Here is a 22,864-nt window from a genome sequence, read left to right on the forward strand (position 1 = left end):
CCTAGGTGTGTATCCAAGAGCAATGAAAACATATGATCCACACAGAAATGTCTACACAAATATTTATAGCAGCATTAGTCATAATAGCCAAAAGGTGGGAAAATCCCAAATGTCTACCCACAGATGAATGGATAAATTGTAGTATATGTATACAAAGGAATATTATTTATCTATAAAAAGAATGAATATTGATACATGCCACAGCTTGGATGAACCTCAAAATCATTATGCTAAGTCGAAGAACCCAGATAAAACAGGTCAAAATACTTCTTGATTCCTTGTATATGAAGTATCCAGAATATGTAAATCCATAGAGATAGAAAGGAGATTATAGGCTGCCAGGGGGCGGGGCCGGGGGCGGGAGAGGGAGGAGGGAAAGTGATTCGGTACTCACTGTGCTGTGGACCTACAGCTTACCGGGTATGGTTCGTTGTTCTTCTGGGTGATGAAAAAGTTTCAAAACTAGGGAGAGGTCGTAGTTGCACAATATTGTGAATGCACTAAATGCCACTGAGTTGTACTTTAAAATAGTTAACCGTGTGTTATGTGAATTTCATCTCAAGTTTTAATAAAGGCTCATAGACATGTTTAGCATAATTCCCTTTGAATTTTGTAAAATGCAGATATACACAAGAGAAAAATGTTAGATCATACTTCAAGACATTAAAGATGACTATCAATGAGTGATGGGAAATGAGGTAATTTTAATTGTTTCCTCTTTGCTTAAATTATTTCTAAAATTTTCCAACAATGTTAGGAAATATTTGCATGTTGAATTCTTTAGTATCAGGGAAAGAAATACTATAGTGATATTGACTAGAGATTTTTAAGAGCATGAGGAACGTGCTTAAATTGTAGAGTTAAATGAGGATAAAAGAAAACTGTACTGTATATATAATATGATCCCAAGTATTTAAAATGCACTGCTCATGGTAACAGGCTGTCTGCTGGTGAGAGGAAGATGAGTGGCACTGTTCCTTTCTACTTTCCATATTTTCTTAATGAACATTTCTTACCACTATAATCAGAAAAGTGATTTTATTTTTAAAATGTCTACTACTGGGTAAGCTAGGTGCAAAAAGGCAGAGGTTTGATAAATGTGCTTGGTTTGATAAGGAGAATATTTACACTGGAATCATGGATTTTGATACAGAATATTCCTCATAGAAAAACTGTAAAGTACAGGAAATATAAAGAGGGAAACTTAAATCACCAGGCCCTAAACACTCAGAAATGCTTAGTTGTTCTCTGAACAGGATTGGGCTTGGGCTGTTTAGAAACAACAGTCCTTCACTTCCATCATAGCGAGATCATCGGCAGAGTTTGTTGAGCAAATGTGAGTCTATGATGTGCCAGGCCGGCTCCATCAGAAGTGTGGCTCTCTCGATGGAGAACAGAGAATCCTGAAAGGATAATTATTGGTCTTTGGTTGCCTGGTAAGCTTTCTCACTTCACACGGTATCAGCAATTTAGTCGTCTGAGCTTCCTCTGGGAACTCAGCCCTTTCCCAGTCTTAGTCCATGTGGTTTGGGTGGGACTGACTCCAGCCTACCCAAAGGAAACTGACCTAGGATTGAGTCAATTAGTGGGTTCAGTTTCTAGGGTCATAACTATTTGTTAATTTAGGCCAATAAAGGTCAAGTGCAGGACTTTTGTTAAAAACATGGACAAGAGAGACGGACTCTATCACTCTGAGCATTTGTAACTTAAAAAGAGATGTTAAAAATCCCCTAGGAAGGAAGCTGTGCTGATGCATGGGTTGCTACATGGATTTGGTAGATGGTGGCCATGCTTTGCTTTCATCTTGTGCATCCCTCTACTACGGTCCTTCCCATACTGTGCTCTGCTCACTGATGCTTCTGTCTCCTCCACCAGACAGACAGCTCTCTAAGGGAAGGAGACACATCTCCACTATGTTTGGTCATGGCACAGAGAAGGGCCCAAACACTTATATGCTGAAGAAATCATCCCGATTGACTTAGCAACATGGAAATGAGGCACTGGTGGTTCCTTCACTGGGGACTCAGGTTTCTGGGGCTCCAATACCTCTACTTGTCGATACCACAGCACACGGTCTCCACTTTGTACCCCTGGGTTCCTGCTCTAGGCTGGAACAATTGTTCCGCCCTGAGTCATCCACTGTGGGTTCTGATGTGGTCACTGCTTGATTATCACACAACCACCCAGAGGATGTCATCAGGCAGAAAGAGTGCAGGCGGGGAAGGTTTCATAGAAAGCCGTCTCTGATGAAGCACCACACACCACAGGGGGACTTGAGGTCACTGAGCCCATCTGTACCTCCTTCCTCTCCTCGGGGCTAAAAGAGAGCAAAGAGGAAGCAACAGCCTCTCTGACCTGGGCAACCTTCCTGGAAAGATGCAGACTCTCCTGTTCCTGCTGGCCATTTTAGTGTCCCCTGGGGCAGAGGCAGGTGAGTGACCATCCCCGCCCTCAGATGCCCAACCCCTCCCCCCAAAGACAGTGGGCTCAGATCTCCTGCCCCTTCTGCACATCCCTGATCCATCCATCCACCAGCAACATTCTGAATCCCAGCTCCCGTCCCATCTCAGAATCCCATGTATGACGCTGGATAAGCTACCAACAAGAATGTCAGGGCAGAAGGCAGTTCTCAAGAACAGCCAGTGGGTGCTATTCCCTCCCTAGGCCCTACGTTTGCCATCTGCAAAGTGGAACTTAACTGGAAGTGCATGGCAGAGGGAGGGAAAGTGGAAAAGAGAAAATAATGAATTCCCCTGCAGAGGGCAGAGTGGGCCTGGCTTCCAGGTCTGGGATGACACAGATGCCTCCCTCAGCATCTGATTAGGAGAGAAGTCTAGAGCTCTGCAGACCCCGGAGTTGGTGGGACCACTGACCCCAGAGGACTGCTGGTGCCTTGCTCAGTCCCAAGGCCCCTCGGTCCCTTCTCCAGCTCTGCTTTTCTTCCCAGGCCTTTAGCAGCTCCCTTCTTGCCAGGATGGAGCAGTTGTTTGCAGACCTGAACTTCTCTTCTTTTCTGAATCCCACAAGCGCTGGCCCTACAAACTCTCCTTCAGGCCCTTGGGGGCCATTCCTTCATGCAGCCAACAAACAGCTTTTGGGCACCCACTATGTGTCAGGCCATGGGAAACAGGCTACGACAACATCTAGATCCCTAAACCTAAGACCTGGCCACTGGAAAGCAGCAGCATCTCAGACATCACAGGACAACAGTGCCTTATACAGGCTCTTGAAACAAAGCAAAGTCAGGAGAGGAATTCTCAGGAGACTCTAGGACTTTGCTGTCCCTAGGATGCGTAATTGGATGCTCACCTCCAATTATCTGTGGAGGACACATTCACAGGCCAAGCCTGCTCCTCTTCCTTTTCCTAGAGGGAAAGCCCCACCCCAGCCCCTCTCAACTCCAGGCCATCTCAGGCTCCCAGATGCCCAGCAGTCCTGAGCCTTCAAGGTGATGCATGCCTTGTGAACTCGCTGGGAGCGCACAAGTAGATAAGACTTTTCCTTCAGGGGAGATCATCGGGGGACATGAGGTCAAGCCCCACTCTCGCCCCTACATGGCATTTGTTCGTTATCTGATTAAAGAAAAAAGGAAGAACTGCGGCGGTGTCCTCGTGCGACCGGACATTGTTCTGACCGCTGCTCACTGCTGGGGAAGGTGAGGGACCGTAGACAGCTGACGCTTCCTCAGACCCCAAAAGGGACCCCTGTCCTCTGCCGAGGGCCTGCAGCCTGGGGTAGCTCCCCTGGCTCCTGGGAGCTCAAGGGCATGAGAGGTCATCAGAGGAGCCATCTGAGGGCATGCCTGGGTTATGGAGAGTGAGAATAGGACAGGCAAGCTTTGGGGTCAAAGGGTCAGAGGTGAGAGGTACTGGCCCAGTTGAGAAGAGAGACCACACTGGTCAAATGACGCAGCTGTGGAGGATGGAACCATGCACTAGGGTCAAAAGGCAAACTCAGAGTCCTTTCACAATATTGCCTGAGGGCTGACAAAGCTCCCAGAATCCCCTCTCAGAGTCACCCACTGCCCAGTGCTCCCATTGTTTTGATTTCTCCTTCCTGCAGCCCTGCCCTGGCCCAGCTGTCAGCAGCCCTTCATGGCTCCTGGGCTGGATCTCCTTTGACTCCACGCCCCCCATATCCCCACCCTGCTTTCTGCATAGCTCAATCAAGGTGACCCTGGGTGCCCACAACATTAAGAAGCAGGAGAAGACCCAGCAGGTCATCTCTGTGAAGGAAGCCATCCCCCACCCACATTATAATTCTAAGAAGATCGCCAATGACATCATGATACTAAAGGTAAGGGAACCGCCCTGCTGCTCTTGCTGTCCTGGGTCCAGATGGCTTCCCCTCTCACTGGGACCTGTCCCTTCCCTCCTTCCCATCCTGGCCACCTGACTAGTCCCAGTGGCTCAGGGGAGAGGGAAGTCAGTGCAGCCCCATCGCGGTGTCCAGGCCCAGGAGGCCAGTGGCTGAGCTGGACTTTCTTGCCTCTGTCATCAGCTGGAGAGAAAGGCCGAGCTGACTACAGCTGTGCAGCCCATCAGCCTGCCCTGGGGCACAGCCCAGGTGAGGCCTGGAAAGGTGTGCAGTGTGGCAGGCTGGGGGAGAGTCACCCCAAATGGCAGAGGGTCTGACACTCTGCAGGAGGTGGAGTTGACAGTGCAGCAGGACCAGGTGTGCAAATCCTACTTATGCAATTACAACAGTACCACTCAGCTTTGCGTGGGAGACCCGAAGGAAGAGAAGTCTTCCTATAAGGTGAGACTGGGCACCTACCTAGCTTGGCTCTGGGGAGAGTGGTGTTTTGGGACTTTCAAACCCAAGGAGTGGGGCCTCCTCCACACCCTAGACTCTGATCTTTCTCCTGGGAAGAGAAGGGGGAGCAGCCAGAGTGGGGATTCACAGGTCTTCTGGGAGCCTACCAGGGGCCTGAGATGCATCTAAATATGGTGCTCCATCCACATCATGAATTTGCAACACTCTGCCCCACGACGGGCACAGGTGTTAGAAAACTGCTCCCTGGGTGTACAGCAGTCAAACCAGGTGGCTCCTCAGAGCTGGCTCCCATCTTGGTTAAATGGCTCACCCTCCATGCTGAGTGTCAGCCTCACCTGCCTGCTTCCATGTTCTTAAAGGGTAGACGGAATAACAGTCCTACAGCGCCCTGATGGGAGAGGATCTGGGACCTGGGGGAGGAGAGGGAAGCACCCCTGAATGAAATGAAGCTGTGACAATGTCCAGGGTCGGGACTAGGCAGCTGAGGGGCCCACAGGGACCTGCCCTGCTCTCTGATGTTCCACATGGAGGCCAGGCCAGCCGGCCTTCACTAAGAGGGCACTTGGGATGCAGGTGGGCAGGCCCCGGGGAAGCACGGACTCAATCCTCGCCACTCTCTGTCTACAGGGGGACTCTGGAGGACCTTTCGTGTGTAAGAACGTGATCCAGGGCCTTGTCTCCTATGGACGATCAGGCGGGATTCCTCCAGGGGTCTATACCAAAGTCTCGAGTTTTCTGCCCTGGATAAAGAAAATCATGAAGGTGCCGGCCCCATTTTGGCGTGGCTAAGTTCGTTTGCTCCACTGCGGTGGCCCAGGGATTTCCCCATTCACATGCTGGGAGCCGACATGGCACTTCTCAACAGGCCATGCAGAGGCGGCATCCCACACGCTGCAACTAGAAGGATCCACAACTAAGAATATACAACTATGTACCGGGCAGCTTTGGAGAGGAAAAAAAAAGGAAAAACTAAAATCTATAAAAGAAAATAAAAAAAAGAAAACCATGAAAAGCCTCTAACTGTAGGAACCAGCTCACCTTCTCTGGAGCTGATCCAGAATGACACCAGTAACTAAATAAATGTCTCTGAGCTGAGCAGGAAAGGCTGTTTTCTTGTTTATTCATTGACCCTCATTCACAGGCACTAACTCTGTCCTTAGAAGGTCAAGGACACAAATATACTGTTTTCTGCTCCCTCCTCTTCCACCTCCCACCACCACCTCCCCCAAACCTCAAGAAAAGCTGTTACCCAGCTCCTTCTGACCCACACGTTTGTCTGGGCCTGCCCTTCTGCCAGGGCTGCAGCTGAGCACCATCAGGAGAAAACATGAACCTCTCTGATCCTGGGTCTCAGGGTGAACTTCTTACCTCCTTCCCTGTGTTATATGGCAGACAGGAAGGGGGATGACACCATGGGTCCCGGACACCAAGCAGGCAAGCCTGAGGCTGCAGCCCTATGGCATAGCCACCCACACTGGGGAGGGGAGAGGCTTCCTGAGCAGGATATTTCTCTCCCACAGCCAGGGAGAGGGCACACAGTCAGGGTGGGTCCCTGGAGAAGCTCCTTGTTCTCACCCAGCCTGAGTTTCCTCCCTGTCCTCCTGTGACCTTGGGGCCCAGCTTGCCCTCCAGTCTCCTGGCTGCCCCTTCTTCTCCATCCCTGCTTTCCACCGAGAGTTCTCAGAGTCCACCAACTCCTGTCCCCTCCACACAAGCCTGATCTGAGTTGGCCCCTTCCTTATAGCCCTCCTGCCTAGGACACTCAGAGCTCCGTGTGGTTCCAGTAGGGCCTCTCCCCTGAGATGCCAGCCCAGCTCATGACATGGCAGAGAGTGCCACAAGGAACCAGGCTTGTGCTGGCAACAGGCGGGACCCGTGGAGGACACGGCAGGCAGGCTGTCTCTCCAGAACCCCTGCCCCATCTCTCACCTGGCAAGGCCAGCTCAACCCCTCACATTCACCCCAGTGACTCCCCAAGTGCTCAGGGTGCATTTCCCACTTGGTCATTCAGTAGCCTGAGTACATTTCAGCCTGTCCCTCTTACTCACTGCTGGCCTCTAGGCTAAGACCCCTCACTGGCCACCTAGGGCTGTCTCAGCCTTTTGAGTTAGCCCTACGCTCTCTGCAGTAGGACTGGAAAGCACCATTTTTCCATCAATAAACAAACACACCCTGATTGAGCTCCTAAGGGCCTGGCACTGGGGATCCACAGTGGACCTAATACAGACTCTGTCATCTGAACCTGAGGGACACTGACAGTGTGAGTTTCACCCAAATCATGTAACTCTCCCTCCCTGTCACGTGAGTGCACATGGCCTAGATCTCGTGGGAAATCCACAGGAATAAAGAACTTGAGTTTTGTTCCTATTGCTGGTCACAGTCCATGTGAGCATGAGCACGTGTTACTCTAGGACAGCAGGGTGTGGGATTTGGAAATGACAGCAGTCATTTAGTTTCTAGGAGTGAAGTCACCACACTCTGTCCACTGGAGCCTCCTCTTCACCTAGAGGAGAGGGCAGCCTGTAGGGAGGGAGGAGGGCAGCGAGGGCAGCCTTACCTTCATTAGCCTCAAAAGTGGGAGGTAGGAATGTAATTGCACAGAATCAGAGTGTAGGAAAAACTGTATTCTGTATTTGGTTGAAGGCAACTAGAGTCAGACTCTAAACACCCATCCAACTGGACTGGCCGGAAACATGATCCCTGTGGTTACTGTACCTCCTGCCTGCGCAGAATCAAACTAGATTCAGGGAGGTTCACATGGTCTGGAAATCTGGAGAAAGGCCTCTCCTCTTTAGGCCACCGTGGTTACTGCTGCATCCATAGTTTCCAGATCACCCAGATTTTTCAATTTGAGGAGGGTTTTGGCTTGGAGCCCACACATACAGTACGGAATTCTTTGCTAAATGAGGATCTCCCTGAGTTGGGCTCACCTCAGGAAACACTCCCAGCAGCCATCTCTCCAAGGGCTTGCCTGTCATATGGGTCAGGACCTGGGAGATCAGCATGCGTTCCAGCTCTGATCTCCTGCTCCAAACACACACACAGCACTATCCTCTCACCACAAGAGGTACTTACTCTGGGATCATGTAACCCTCACAGGCATGGCCTTTCCCACCTTGTTGTGCACAAAGCAGGCAGCAACACAGTCTCTTCATGACTGCGGGTACCTTCATGAGGGTAGAGCAGTGAAGACACGCAGCTTCTGATCTGGAGCCGAAAAAATATCTCTGTATCTAGGACATACTAAGAACCTGGATCCTTGATGCAAAAAGACAAGAAAGAAAATGCCAAAAGCAAAACAAAAGTATTATTTAAAAAGTAGCCCAGCCACATGTATATTGAGTTTAGATATGATATTTACTTGAGGAAATGGTTCTGTGGTTTTCATACAAGTTTGAGGACGCTGCTGCAGGTCTTCCTCCTGTGAGAGATGAGGGAGGGACACAGTCCCAGGAGGGAGCAGTGGCCGACTGAAGGGACCACAGAGTTAGAACAGAGCCTGGACTGAGCCCAGGCGCCCTGACAGCCAGGCCAGCAAGAGCCCTGACATGTTGTCTAACCCCCACCCCGTGATGACTTCCTGGCATCCCTGAACAAGAGCTGAGCTTCTGCTCAGACTCCTCCCTGGAGAGAAAATCTCTGGGCTGCTGTGCAGCCATTCTGTGACAAGGATTTCAGCACCTCGCTTGGTGAGCTGAAGTCTGCTCAGGGGCACATTTGGATGGAGGTGGGTAAGCACCCTAATCCTGCTGATTCCTTCAAATCTCCTTTGTCTGTGGAAGTATCCTCTACCTCACTCCTGCCTTTGAGGAAATGATCCTCCGCTCAACATCTCTGTAACAAAAATTTAATAATAAAAATAAACAAAATATCTCTGTAATGACCTAAAGGAGACGCTTCTACTCACCAAAAGTCACTCCCATCACCCCGTCTTCCATCCAGACCCACAAGGAGACCTGGGTCCCAGGATGGCAGGGAGAGAACTCCCAAGCCAGGTCCTGGGGGAGAGAGGCCCAAAGAAAAGTGAGATCTTGCTAATTTATTTGGGAACGTGTCTTGGGATAGCTCTGCCTTCCTGCCCACCACCATACTTCTGCCGGTTCCCCCTTTGTGGACTTACAGAACTCACAGGCTTGATTTCCTGTCTTGCTATCCCACACAGCACTGCTTTTTTCCAACAAACACATTTCACCATAAAAGAAGTGCAGCCCCTTGTTTCTTTTCGTCATAGGCCTATTGCTAGACTACATTCCTCATCCACAGATTCAGGAAGCTCAGTGAACCTTGGGGAGGGCAAAGGAATCCATGTGTAAGCATATAATAGTCAAACTGGTAGAAACCAAAGATGGGGCCCCCCAGCAGTGCAGTGGTTCAGTTTGTGCACTCCGCTTCGGTGACCCTGAGTTTGCTGGTTTGGATCCCAGGTGTGGACCTACACAGCGCTCATGAATCCATGCTGTGCCAGGCACCCCACAAACGAAAAAAATGGAAGAGGATGGACACAGATGTCAAGTCAGGCCAAATCTTCTTCAGAAAAAAAAGAAAACAAAGATGAAGACAAAAAGGTGAAATTAGACAGAGAGGAAAGCAATGCCCTTTACTTTATAGAAACAATAAGAGTAACAACAAGCTCTCATCAGAAATGATGGAAGTCAGAAGACAGTGAGAGGACATTTCTAAATGTTTGGAAAGAAAAAAGAAATAGGCAACCTCTTTCTGGAACTCTATGTTCAGTGAACATATTGTTGAAAAATGAAGGCAAAGAAAAGACATTTTAGGAAAACAAAGGTATGAGAATTTGTTGCCATCGGACCTGCATTGCAAGAAAGACTAAAAGCGGTTCCTCAGGCTGAAGGGAAACGATCCCCATCGTAGGAAGGAAGGAAAAAGAATAAAAAAAGTGTAAATGTGACCTAATATAAAAGACTTTATATAAATTTCTTTCAAAGGTTAATGACTATTAATGCAAAAATGCTTTAGGATTTATGCAATATAGTAGCAAAATGTATGACAAAAATAACTCTAAGGGTGGGAGGGAGGATAAATGGAAATATTTTATTACAATGTTCTTATATGAAGTGGTATAACATTAATTCAAAGTAGACTGTGATATGTGAAGGAGGCATATTGCAATCCTACATTGCTCAGTAAAATACTATATAGAGATCTAACCAAAAGCCGATAAAGAAGGAAAAATCAGGTACAACAAAAGAAGGCAGGAAAAGAAGAACAAAAGAGCAAAACATTAATCACACAAATAGAAATCAAATAGCAATATGATATTCTTCAACCTAACCCTATCAGTAGTTCCATTAAATCTAAGCAGATTAAACACTCCAACTAAAGGGCAGAGATTGTCAGTGTGGATAAAAAATGCAAGACCAATTTTGTGCTGTGTACAGGAGACACTCCAATATAAAGACATGGATAGGATGAGAGCAAAATGATGGAAGAAAAAATAAAGACATATCTTGCCACACCAATCCAAAGAAAGCAGCCTTGCCCATTGAGGGCGCTCTTTAACTTTAGAACTTCGGCCACTTATGAGATGAAATAGAGTGTCTTAGTAGAATTATTATTTCCATAGTTTATTTCCATTTCTCTTAATATGAGTGAGCTAAGACTTCATTATGTTTTAATTTTATTTTACTGTGAACTGTCTTGTCTTTTGCCCATTCTCCTATCAGGTCTTGGTCTTTTTCTTCTGAATTTTTAGAGTTCTTTATATATTAGATGGATTAGCTCTTTAATTGTGATATGTGTTGCAATAGTTTTTTTTTTCCAAGTTTGCTGTCTGTATTTTGAATTTGCTTGCAGTGCTTTTGACATACGAATTAAAAAAGTTTTTCATTTGTATACTAAAGTTTATCAATCTTTTCTTTTAATGTTTCTGGATTAAGAGTCATTTCTAGAAAGGCCTTCCCTTTTCTAAGTTATAAAGGAATTTACCCATGTTTATTTCTAGTGCATGAATGATATTACTTTGTATATTTGAATATCTTATCTATTTGGAGTTTATTCTGATGGTTTACGTGAAATGTGACTCCAACTTAACCTCTTAATAAATCACTGTCTAGTTGTTCCAGTATCATTTATTAAAAAGTCCATCATTTCCTCAATGATCTGAAATCCCACCTTATGAAAAACCACATTTCCATATGTACTGGGGAATGTTTCTAATTTCTTATTCTGTTTGATTCCTCTCTCTGTCTGTTCATGAGTCAGGGCCACACTGTTTTCAGTAAAGAAGTTTTATAAGATGTTTTTAATATCTGACGGGGTTCATGCTCTCCATTACTAGTCTTTTTTATTTTTGTCACGATTTTCCTAGCTAATCTTGCTTGCTTATTTTCCAGATAAGTTTAGAAATTGTCTAGAACTTGTGAAAAATTGATATTTTTATAGGAATCACATTAAATGTATATATTACTTTGGGGAGAAATTATACGTTTTTGGTGTAGATCCATCCTATTTGAGAACTAAGACTATATTTCTATTTCTCAAGTCTATTTTTGTGTTTTTAGGACTATTTAAAAGTTTTCCTCGAATAGATTTTTCACAATTCTGGTTAAGCTTTTCCTGGCCTCTTGGGTTTTTTGTTGCTACTATGACAGATTTTCTTTATACTTATATCTTCAAACTGATGGTTGTTTGTATATGTGAAAGCTATGGGTTTCCTCCTAATTTTAAAACAATCTCAAGCTTATAGAGAAGTTGCAAGTACAATACAAAGAACTTCTGTTTTCTTGAGCCATTAGAGAGTAAAGTTACCGACATGGTGCTCTGTCACTTCCCGAATACCTTGGTGTGTAATTCCTACAAACAAGGACACTCGTACATAACCACATTCCAGCCACCAAACCCAAGAAATTAAGATTCATATCATCAATATCAACTAATCTTTAGACATCTAATCATTAACCTTACTTTGTTTAATATTAGATTAATCTGAAAAGAGATTCATATAACAAATCTCCCAGATCCCAATCTTCCCCTATGAGGGTCCTCTCCTTCCTCCACGTAGGCTCTGGCATTCCACATCTGTAGCCCCTTCGGGCCAAAGCCCAACTCACCCTAAACAGCCTGCTCTGACAAACGGCACCAGCCTACCCCCCTGAAGAGGTCCCTGTCTCCCCACTTGAGCTCCGATACCACCTAGTAGGACAACCCCTTGTGTGAACATCCTGTTCACCCAACTTGGGCATCCACTCCCTGCACTGGGCTGCCATCCTCACCTCACATGTATTCTGACACCCCAAGCCATGCAGCCCAGTGCTGGGTGTCTGAGCTAATGTGGGGTGAGGAGGCAGTCTACACAGAGGCAGGCCTGGTGTGAGCATCTGCCCCACCCCACACAGGCAAGGCTTGGACACCACACTCTGGTTCACTGTGGTTCCCATTCCAGAGTCACCACTGACATTGTGCTTTGTTTCTTTAACTAAAGTTCTATTGCTTTTTAAGAGAATTGGGATCAACATGTCTAAAACCAACATTATTTTCAATTCCATGACTCCCTATTCTTTTCCATTACGGGGAGATAATCAAGATAACTCTTATGGGGAATGCTACTTGGATATCAGAAATGCTCTCTGGGCAGTGGTGTGAGAATACTGCTTGGGCTCCCTGGCATCCGTTCCCACTTCACGTAGTATCAGTAATTCATTGATGATAATAACTTAGGGGAGAACCAACACTCTTCCATTCTCAGGACCCAGGATTTGGAGAAAGCAGACTCCAGCCCATCAAAGGCTATGACCTGGGCTTAGACACATCAGAGCCTCTGACCAACTCTACAGGCACCTAGAGCAGCATGACAGATTGTGCTTTGCTGGGATGGCCTCTGTGTACCTCCCATCCCACAGGCTCTTCTTACAGGACTGCAACACTCCTCCCACTCACAGGCAGGTTTGTGACCTTTTTTCTCAATTGGGTCTGAGGGGGGTTTTAGATGCCACGAACCAGGAAATAGGGTAGAAGTGATGCATTATGAATTCAAAGTCTAGGTAATAAAAAGAACACAGCTTCTGCCTGGCTCACTCTTTGGGAGATGCTCACTCTGGGAAGCCAAGCATCATGATGTGAGGAAGACCCGACAATCCCATGTGCAGAGACTACTTGAGGGGCCCTCACGGAGAGGAAGGGACGTGCCGAGCGGACAGCCAGCATCAACCACTGGGCACATGTGAGCGAGCCTTCAGGTGATTCTGGCCTCCGGGCATCAAGCCTCCGCTGACACCAAGGGGAGCAGAGGGGAGCTATCCACACTAACCCCAGAGCAAAACGCAGATCCATGGGCAAAATCACTGTGGTTGTTATTGTTTTAAATCACGCAGTTCTTTAGGAATGGAACAAGCCCTCTTCAGCCATGGCCACACCTTCTGTCCATCCATCCAATCATCATCCTCAACTCCCTTGTCTGATCCCTGATGGTTTTGTCTACTCCACTAGAAGCAAGGTATTTCATATCAATACCCCCAAGCCTCACATAGAACGGGGCCTCCATAAATAATCATCCTCAATAATGAGGTCTAAAGAGAGCCAAGGAAATGAAGATAGTGTTGGATCTATCATCACAAGACTCAGGTTGCTGGGGCTCAGGGACCTGCTACTGGCTGATCAACATCTCCAACCACCCCACGTGTAGCCGGCAGTTCCTGCTTTCTGTGGCTATTATCAGCACTGAGACAAGAGCTACAAGTGCTTGTGTGGTGACTGATAAGCTCTTGCTCCACTCAGGCCTGAGGACTTGATCAGATGGCAGTGTGAGGCATTCAGAGGGAACCTTATGTAATAAGGGCCACAACACTGAGGAGACATTAGGAGTTAGATGACAAGGATGAAGCTCCAGTACAATGACCTGGGGAGCCTTCCTGGGGAGATATGGCCACTGCCACTCCTGGTGGCGTTTCTTCTGTCGCACAGGGGAGAGGTAGGTGAGTGACTGTCCCTACTAACACAGGCCCAGCATCATCCTGCACAGGCTCAGCCCTGCTCAGACGCTGCACTCAGACACATCCTAGTGCTGGTCCATCTGAGAACTCTCTGAACTCCAGGTCCAACATCCCTCAAAGACCAGCAAATCTGATGCATAATGAAAACTCAGCAGGAATGGCAGGGCGGAACGCTGTTCTCACAAGGGCCAGTGGGTGCTGTTCCTCCCCAGGTCCTACCCTTGTCATCTGGAAAGCGGGTTCTTTTACAAAGGCCTCTGGAAGGAGGTTGAAAGCTGGGAATGAGAAATAATTAATTCCCAAGGAAAGGGCAGCTTGGAGAAAGGGGCTGACTTCTGAAATCAAAGTAGGGCCCACTAGCTTTCTAACTCGATGTCCTAAAACATATCCTCCAATTCCACTCCCTTCTCTAAGGTTTGTCACTCCCATGCCGCCCAGGAAAGAAACTAAGGATCCAGTTGATCCCAGAGCTGGCAGCATTCCCTTAACAGTGATGTTTGGCTGGATCAGTCTCAAGTTCTCTCTGGTAAGTTTTCAGTCAATGGGCACAGCAGCTTTGGCAGGCTCCATCTTGCCTGCTGCTCAGAACCTTACCAGGACTATCCCTACCTACCCTCCTCAGAGGCTAACTGGGAGCCATTCCTTGGGGCAGATAAGACATTTACTGGGCACCTACGACCTGTCAGGCTCAAGCAGATACAGAGCAAACACAGCCTAGCATCTTGAGCTCATGTTCCGAATATTACAGACCAGCAGCCAGTGAGGTCTGGAAAAGAAGAGCAGGGAGAGGACTCAGAGAACGTCAGGGAAAGGATTTTGCAGGATCCAGCAGGCCTTCATCATTTGTTCCAAACACCATTCCTGTCTGCCACACAGGAGTCTACAGGAGGAATTAAGGATGAAGGCTGCTCTTCCCTTTGTCAGAGAGAGAATTTGAGTCTGGAGGGTCACTAGGGAAGCCTGCGTTTCAACCCCAGGAACCTGCAGGGCCCCCTTCTTGCTTGCTTCAAGCCACTACAGACCGCACTATTTGCCACTCCAGCTCCTTCCCACCCTGCTCTCTTTTGTTCCCAGTTCCCTGCTCCAGCCTGTGACTCCATGAGCACAGCAAGCAGGGTAGAATTTTCTTTCAGGGAAAATCATCCGGGACCATGAGGCCAATCCTTATTCTTGTTTCTATCTGGTATTTCTTCTGATCCAGAGTCCAGAGAAAAGAAAAAGCTGTGAGAGTTTCCTCAAGTGTGAGGACTTTGTGCTGACACCAGCCACTCGCTGCTGAGGAAGCTGAGGAACAGCATGTTCCACCCTTCTGGTGACACTTCACAGAGAACTGCCTTCTCAGAGGTCGCAGAGCTGGGCCACCTAGTAACACAGAAGAGCCCTTCAGAGGACAGGGAAGCTTTGGGGAGATAGGAACAGGTCAGTGCAAGTGGTCTGTTGAAGTGACGGGCTGGTCAAATGTGCCATCGGGAGGAGGCTGACGTCGTGCTCCATGCCCAGAGTGCACAAGTGAGAAATTCAGGTTTTGCTTAGACACAGGCAAGCTCTGCATCTGACTGAGCACCCAGAATCTGCTCCAGGAACCGCCAGCCAGCATGGGACGTCAAGAAGCAGAGGACACGGGGATGTTCAGCCCCAGGGCCCCAGCCCCTGTAATTACTCCCACTCCAGTCCTGCTGTGTCCCAAGCCTTCGTGCCTCCTTTATGGCTCCTGGGGTGCATCTCCTGTGACTACACATCCCACTCTGCTCTGTGCAGCTTAACCCACTTTTCCCTCAGGCTCCACAACATCCAGGAGCAGGAAAGGACCCAGCACGTCATCCCTGTGAGAGGAGACATCCCCCACCCAGACTACAAGCCTAGGAATTTCTCCAAGGACATTGTATTACTAAGGGTAGGGCTCATGGCTCCACTGGTTCTTGTACATTTTAATCCTGAGGTTTTGCATCCCCCATGACCTCACTCCTGTCCCTCCTTCCCAGTATGACCCTTTCACTTGTATCAGGGCTGTGGAGAAAGGAACCCCATGACGGTCCCTGGAGTCTTTGTGAATTTCTCTCCTCTGCCTTTAGCTTGAAGAGAAAGGCCAACGTGACTGCCTCTGTGAGCCCCCTCAGGCTGCCCAGGAGGAGAGAGCTGGCAAAGCCAGGGACGGCGTGCAGTGTGGCTCACTGGGAGGACCTTGGTGGGAACACTTCCTCAGTCATAAAACTGCGGGAAGTAGAGCTTGATATCCAAAGGGATGAGCAACGCATCTCTCACTACAAAGACCATTACAACAGCATCACCCAGATATGTGTGGGGGACCCAACAAAGAGGAAGACTTTTTAAGGTGAGATCCCCAGCACTGTCCACGCCCAGCCTGGGGTACAGCCAAGCTTGAGGAGATCTGGAGCAGAGGGAACTCGCTATATCCTTATGTACTCAGCCTTGTCACCAATTCAATCTGTGGTCCTGTCACCCTGCAGGGATAGGAGACTCTACCACAGCCAATTATAGGCAAAGTCTTCCTGGTGGAGGAGAAGAAAGGAATTGTCAGAGCCAGGCCGGGGTCCCAGAGCAAAGAGGGGCACAAAGGCTGTCCTGGCCCACATCTCACTCCCAGCCCCCAAACAGAGACCGCTTAACCTCAGGGCATAAGGGAGGGGAGGAGCAGGAGAAGGCCCAGCCCAGCCCCTCCTCCCCTGCCCACAGCGGGAGCCCAGTGGCTCCCTTGTGAGAAACAAGGTGGCCCAGGACACTGTCTCCTTTGGAAAAAAGAATGGGAAACATTCACTTGTCTACAGCAGGACCTCAAGCTTTCTACCCCATGGAAAAACTGCCTCCAGGATTGATCCATCCATCTTCTCTGGGGCAGAAGCCAGCAATGCACTGAGTAGAGGAGGATGGAGGGAAGGCTGCCAGGGACTTAATGAACTTCCATCTTTAGAGTGGAAATCATTAATTCTTTCTTTATTCACCAAAATGTCCTAGGGCCTATAGCGTATTGAGCAAATTTTTCAACAGTCTCTGAATCTTGTATATAAGAATGGATTGAGAAAAGTAAACTCATTTTCAAAATATCCACCTTAGAGAAGGCTAAACTAGAAAGAAGTCATCTGCTGAATGTTTGCCGTTGATCAGTGTGCTTTGACTATGGGAAAATGTTTACTGGGTACAAAAGTAATGCATGTTTATCATAGAAAGACAGGTAAAGGCAGAACAGACAAATAAGAATATGAAAATTCCCAAGAATTTCACCTCCCCGAGACCAGCATCATTAGTGCTTAAGCACGTTGCCTTCCCGTCTTTTTCTGTGTCTTCATAACATTCCGCTGCTTTAACAGAATTGGGATTGGGCTGATTAGAATTCATAATGTCTTCTTTTCCACTACTTCCTCATCTGTCATCATACTGGAGAGGATGCTGGGATAATCTGTTGGCAAATACTTATGTTAGGCCCAGGGATGACAGAGCCATGATTCACTGGACCAGGACAGAGAGTACTTGGTGGATAGTGATTATTAGGATGATCAGCATCCATTTCCCCATCTGACATCAGTAGCCAGCATTTCTCAAGGGCAACTCCCTCCTCAGAAAACAGACACTCTGATTGGGGTGGAACAATCCCCGCCTCAGGTCCAGGGGTGCTCAATGACTCAAGAATAAACCACTTAGGCCATTCAATTCTGATGGACTTAATGATGGTTTGTTTTGGTCCCATGAATATCAAGTCCAGGATTTTACTCAAAATTGTGGGATGAATGAAGCTCTCTTTGTCACAGAATATTTACATTTAAAGAGGAGATTCTAAATACTCCAAAACACTAGGCTGGACTTGTGGTCAGAGAGGCAGTGAGGTTACCACTGGGGGTGTCTGCGTGTGTCCAGCTCTACATGCCCCTAAGGGAGGTTCAGATGTTATCTCCCACCACCAAGCAGACCCCCACCACAGCCCTTACTGGCCTACACTCTAACCACAGATTCTCAGTCTACTCAAGGCGACCGCCATCTTCTCAAGGGCAGGAGCCATCTCACTCATCTCCTTGGAGCAAGCTTCCTAAATAGTTATTCATGACTTCATCAGGATGGAAAAAGAGCCATGAGCTAAGAAATGGAGACATTCTAGATTCAGTCACCGAGGGGCTTCTGGGGTCCAGCTCCTCTGGTGGCTGCAGTACAGGCTTCATTTTCTTGTTCTTTCTTCTTGCTTTCACGCTGTGACCCAGCACTGAGAGTGCAAGTGTGGTTGTTGACAGTGCTACTGTCACCTAAGCCAATCCAGAGAATTTCGACAAACCATCTTGCAGATGACACAAGGAAACCAGAGCAGCACAGGTCTAGGAGGTCTGTGAGGTCTTGAGCCACCACTCCTGCCTTCCCTTGGGGGACATTGTGTCTGGAAAGAAGTAATACCAGCAGCTGTGACCTCGGCAGACCTTCAGGAAAGATGCAGCCACTCCTGTTTTTGCTAGTGTTTCTTCTGCCTCCTGAAGCTGGGACAGGTGAGTGACCATCCCCATTCCAGAAACCCCAGCCCATCTCACAAAACCCTCTGGACTCCTCACCCTTCTGCCCAGCACAGTCAGGGACTTTCCTCAGTTTGAGCCCAAAAACTTTCTAGACGCCAGCCTCTACCCCAAACCTACACTAACAAGTCCGATGCTGCATAAACACTCAAAAAGGATGGCAGGAAGGAAGGGTGTTCACTAGAAGGTTTAGTGTGTAAGCCTCTCTCTTATCACCTGGGAAGTAGATTGCTCATAGAAAGCTATTTGGCAGAGGATGGGAAGCTACAAATGACAAGTAGTTGAAATCCCTCACTCTAACCCAAGAAAGGGCGGCTTAGAAAAATCGGATGTGGTAATGAGAGTTGTCCCGGACCCAGCTTAAGATTCAGTTTCACTTCCTGGAAACTTCACCCCCTCACCCTTGCTGAGGAGAGAAGCCCAGGGAGCAGCTGGTCTCTGAAGAGGCTGGATCACTGCATGCAGGGTGCCCCGTTGCCATGGCTCTGCCATGGTCCTGGGCAGCACATTTTCAGCCCCACCTCCCCCTGCCGTCTCAGGCCTTCGGCTGCTCCACACAGTGTCCCCTCTCCAGGCCAATGGCCTTCAATTCCACCAGCACGATCCCCACCAAACTCAGCAGAAAGCTAAGTGAAGGACATTCATTCATGCAGCCACAAAATGTTTACTGAGATCCTAGGACGGGTTAGACTCTCGGACATGAGGACTGTAGAAAATCCAGCACCATAAGCTCACGGACAGATCATTAGAAACGGGCACAAATTCAGACATTAGCAGAGGCTCAGCGGGCTTAGGAGACTCACTGAGACAGAAGGCGTAGCGGAGCCCTGTCCATGATCCCCTGGGCTCCACCATCATGAAGACAGCTCTTATCTCACCATGCATGGTCTGAAGTAGGACAGGGCAACAAGTACTGTCGTCCCTTTTCTCACAGGAGGTTCTGAGGCTTGACATTCAGAAAAGGTTATTGTCCTACTGGGAGAACCTGGGAGGACACTCCCTGGTGGCAGCAGGGCACTGTAGACCCCACCCTCAATCACCACCTTCCAGAACCTTCCCTCCTGACCACAGCCACTCCAGGAAAGCCCATCTTCCAGTCTTTTCTTTCAGAGAACATCATCGGAGGACATGAGCCCAAGCCCCACTCCCACCCCTACACGGTGTTTGTTCAGTTTCTGCTTGAGAACAAAAAGAAGAGGTGTGGCGGTGTCCTCGTGCTAGAGGACTTTGTTCTGACGGCTGCTCACTGCCGGGGAAGGTGAGGGGCCCGCAGACAACTGATACCTCCTGAGACCCCTACAGGGACCTCTGCCCAGGGGCTGCAGCCCAGGTGAGCTCCCCCAGCTCCTGGTAACTCAAGGCCATGAGAGGAACCATCTGAGAGCATGACTGGGTGACGGAAAGTGAGAAATAGGACAGGGAAACTTTGGGGTCAGAGCGTCTGAATTGAAAGCAAGTGACTCGGTTGAGAAAAGAGACCACACTGTCCAACTAAAGCAGCTGGGAAAGCTGAAAGCAATCATTAGGGTGAAAAGGCATACTCAGAGTATTTTCACAATATGACTTGAGGGCTAGAGAAAGCGTCCAGGTGACCTACCCTCAAGGTCATTGAGAAGCACAGGGGACAATCACTCAGTGCCCAGTCCTCCTCTTGTTTTGATTTCCACCAGCTGCAGCCCTGTACTCCCCCATGTCATCCGCCCTTCATGACTCCAGGGCTGGATCTCTTTTGATTCCATGCACCCCACCACCTCACTCTACTTTCTTTGCAGAGTAATCAATGTCACCCTTGGGGCCCACAACATCCAGAAGCAGGGGAAGACCCAGCAGGTCATCACTGAGAGACAAGCCATCCGCCACCCAGACTATAATCCTAAGAACCTCTCCAATGACATCATGTTACTAAAGCTAAGGGAACCTCCCTGCTGCTCTTGCTGTCCTGGGTCCAGATTGCTTCCCCTCCCAGTGCAACTTGTCCCTCCCCTCCTTCCCCTCCTGTCCATCTGACTAGTCCCAGTGGCTCAGGGGAGAGGGAAGTCAGTGCAGCCTCATCGCGGTGTCCGGACCCTGGAGGCCAGTGGCTGAGCTGGACTATCTTGCCTCTTCCCATCAGTGGAGAGAAAGGCCAAGCAGACTATAACTGTGTGGCCCCTCAGCCTGCACAGGGGCACAGCCCAGGTGGACCCAAGCCCGGTGTGTAGAGTGGCCGGCTGGGGGAAAGTATCCCCAGTAGACAGAGTGTCCGACACACTGCAGGAGGTGGAGCTGACTGTGCAGAAGGATGATGATTGTTACTCCCACTTCCCAGACCACTACAACCAGAACCCCCAGATTTGTGTAGGGGACACAAAGAAGATGAGCAGCAGCTTCAAGTTAGGGTTTCCAGCATCCACCGAGACAGACCCAGGGAGAGAGGAAATGGGGAGCTCTCAGGGATGGGCGTGGCCATGTCTTCAAGCCTCAGCCTGAGAGCTTGGGCACCTGGGGTGTACGGATGCAGTCTTCAGTTTTATCCCCAGAGCAGAGCAGGGCTGCAGGGCGAGGAAGGATCAGTCATCCCACAGCCGAGTTCTCACCAAAATTTCCCTGAGGATTAGAGAGAAAGCATTGACCTGGGTGGAGCTGCATGTGACAGTCAGAGCCATGCTGGAGTCCTGGGATGAGGGAGTTGACAAGGCCCTCCCTGGCCCTGCTCCCCCACACAGCCCATAATGGAGACCACTGACCTCTGGGTTGGAGGGTAGGGCAGGACCACAGGGAGGCCAACTCAGTCCTTCCTCTCTCTGCCTGCGGGGAGACTCCAGAGGCCCCCTCATGTGTAATAAGCCAATCCAGGGTATTTTCTCCTATGGACAAAACAACGGGATGCCTCCAGGAGTCTCCATGAAGGTCTCACACTTTCTGCCCTGTATAAAGTCAACAATGAAGCACTTCTAACAGCAGGCAGGAGGCTGACCTTCCTCTGTGCCTGACCATCTTTCCTGGGGCAGGAATCCCGTGGGGCGGGCAGTGGGACTGCAGGGCCGTAATAAATGGATCTCTAGCGAGTGTGACTGAAGTCTCACGGACTCACTGAACCACTTTCAACACGCAGCAGCATGCTCCAGGCAGCCCTCTGCTGTCAGTTGTGGCTGTCCTTCCTCCTTCCTCCTCCAGCTCTCCTTCCCCCTAAACCCCATGCTGTATCCTTTCTCAGTCGCACATCTGTGGTGCTGAGCCCTGTGCAAGGGCTGAGTCTGAAGGCTGCTCATTATAAAAGGACAATCTTCTTCCCCAAAATATGTACCTCCCTGGTCTTTAGAAAGTTCTTACCTTCTCTAACCCAACCACCATCACCGACACCCTGACAATTTGGCAGAGAGAGCAGCAGGGCAGTGGAAGGGGAATAACTCCAGGGAGACAGGAGGCCAGGGGGCCAGGCCGTGGGCACTGAGTTTCCTGTTTCCAGGGCGTCTGTCTCCAGTGGAGCAGCTTCTCCCACAGCCAGGACCATCTGCAGCTTCTGATGCTCAGATGCTGCCATGATGGCCTCCAGCCTCACTCTGGTCCCATTTCCTGCCCTACCCTGGGCCCAGAACTGAGCTCAATCAACCTTCCTCCCTGGCTGACTGTCCCACAGCAGCATCTGTTTTCCTTCTGACTGCCCTGTCTACCTGCCCCTTTCCCTTCCAGCCCACCCTGATTTGAGCCAGCTTCTCTCTCATCTCCCTAACCGAGTTCCCAAAGTCCCATGTGAATTCCCCTCCATGGCTTGTCACTCTCATGCCTGAGCTGCCGGCCCACCTGATGCCTATCAGAGGACCCAGTACCCACTTCCCACCAGAACAGAGACAGTTCAGTTCCTCCATCCAGCCTAACATTCCCAGGGCCACATCCACAATTTCCTGTGAGTCTCTCAGCAGCCTCAGCCCCTTTCAGCCTGGCCTGTCTCCCCCTGCTGGCAACCTGGGTTACAGCAGCTCAGTGAGCCTGATGCCTCCAGGGCTGCTGGGCCAGAAAGTACCACTTGGCTGTCCATCAATAAGTCAACTGTTGATCTCTCTCTTTGTGCCAGACACATAAGAAGCTGTGTCCCTGATACTGGGAAACTTAGATGGAGGGGAATTTCCTCTACATTCTCCTGGTTCCTCCCCTTCCCCCAGGCAGGTCAGTTTGGCAAATGGATTGGTATTTGGAATCCACAAGGAATCTTGCCTTGAAAATAATTAAAATCTCTGTATTTTATCTGTATTGCACATTAAAGTCTCGCATGAGTCATCTTGTTCGATTCAAGAAGGGCAGTGTGAAATTGGAAGAGACTTCAAGACCCACAGTTCCTGAGTTTCCCAATCCGTGCTCGAGTATCCCATGACAGGACAGGAGGGAGGGAGAGAGGAGTGAGCCACCTGGGCAGCCTTATCTTAATTTATTGACATGCAGAAGGCATGAGCCCCAGTCCACAAATGCAAAAAATGCCACATTTCAAGTCAAGATCCTTCAGTGTGATGAAAATAGTAAGAATAACAAGAAGCTTTCACATCTTGAGGTATGTGGGGAAGCTGTTCTGGATTAACCATGATTCAACCTAAAACTTGCTTTCCCCAGAACAGCCTGACTTCTGACCCACCAAACATTGTACATCTGCTTCAA

The 22,864-nt window shown here is 48.9% G+C and overlaps 2 protein-coding genes across 3 annotated transcripts; both read left to right on the forward strand.

Annotated features, from left to right (window-relative positions):
* The first annotated feature begins 2,143 nt into the window (after positions 1 to 2,143).
* On the forward strand, positions 2,144 to 5,879 carry LOC106830409 (granzyme B-like). Of its 2 annotated transcripts, XM_014839978.3 has the most exons (5): positions 2,144 to 2,431; positions 3,508 to 3,655; positions 4,161 to 4,296; positions 4,501 to 4,758; positions 5,404 to 5,879. In XM_014839978.3, the coding sequence occupies exons 1-5, from the start codon at positions 2,377 to 2,379 to the stop codon at positions 5,563 to 5,565; spliced, it is 759 nt and encodes a 252-aa protein (XP_014695464.3). In that variant the 5' UTR covers positions 2,144 to 2,376; the 3' UTR covers positions 5,566 to 5,879. The 2 variants fall into 2 exon arrangements, with proteins under 2 accessions (XP_014695464.3, XP_070360281.1); XM_070504180.1 differs by lacking the exon at positions 4,501 to 4,758 and having other exon boundaries at positions 2,264 to 2,431.
* Positions 5,880 to 17,935: 12,056 nt separating this feature from the next.
* Positions 17,936 to 21,285, forward strand: LOC106830413 (granzyme H-like). The gene is made up of 3 exons (XM_070519109.1): positions 17,936 to 18,211; positions 19,346 to 19,493; positions 20,008 to 21,285. The coding sequence occupies exons 1-3, from the start codon at positions 18,157 to 18,159 to the stop codon at positions 20,240 to 20,242; spliced, it is 438 nt and encodes a 145-aa protein (XP_070375210.1). The 5' UTR covers positions 17,936 to 18,156; the 3' UTR covers positions 20,243 to 21,285.
* The last annotated feature ends 1,579 nt before the right edge of the window (positions 21,286 to 22,864 follow it).

The sequence above is a fragment of the Equus asinus genome, chromosome 2, assembly GCF_041296235.1.
Source record: "Equus asinus isolate D_3611 breed Donkey chromosome 2, EquAss-T2T_v2, whole genome shotgun sequence".
In the NCBI taxonomy this organism is placed as follows: domain Eukaryota; kingdom Metazoa; phylum Chordata; class Mammalia; order Perissodactyla; family Equidae; genus Equus; species Equus asinus.

What these genes read in the sequence shown, in the direction of transcription:
- LOC106830409 (XM_014839978.3), top strand. Translation starts at nt 2,377, where the DNA reads ATGCAGACTCTCCTGTTCCTGCTGGCCATTTTAGTGTCCCCTGGGGCA. An exon ending in GCTGCTCACTGCTGGGGAAG is followed by an intron (nt 3,656 to 4,160) that starts GTGAGGGACCGT and finishes CTTTCTGCATAG; the next exon opens with CTCAATCAAGGTGACCCTGG. An exon ending in AAGAGAAGTCTTCCTATAAG is followed by an intron (nt 4,759 to 5,403) that starts GTGAGACTGGGC and finishes CTCTGTCTACAG; the next exon opens with GGGGACTCTGGAGGACCTTT.
- LOC106830413 (XM_070519109.1), top strand. Translation starts at nt 18,157, where the DNA reads ATGCAGCCACTCCTGTTTTTGCTAGTGTTTCTTCTGCCTCCTGAAGCT. An exon ending in GCCTCCTGAAGCTGGGACAG is followed by an intron (nt 18,212 to 19,345) that starts GTGAGTGACCAT and finishes CTTTTCTTTCAG; the next exon opens with AGAACATCATCGGAGGACAT. An exon ending in GCTGCTCACTGCCGGGGAAG is followed by an intron (nt 19,494 to 20,007) that starts GTGAGGGGCCCG and finishes CTTTCTTTGCAG; the next exon opens with AGTAATCAATGTCACCCTTG.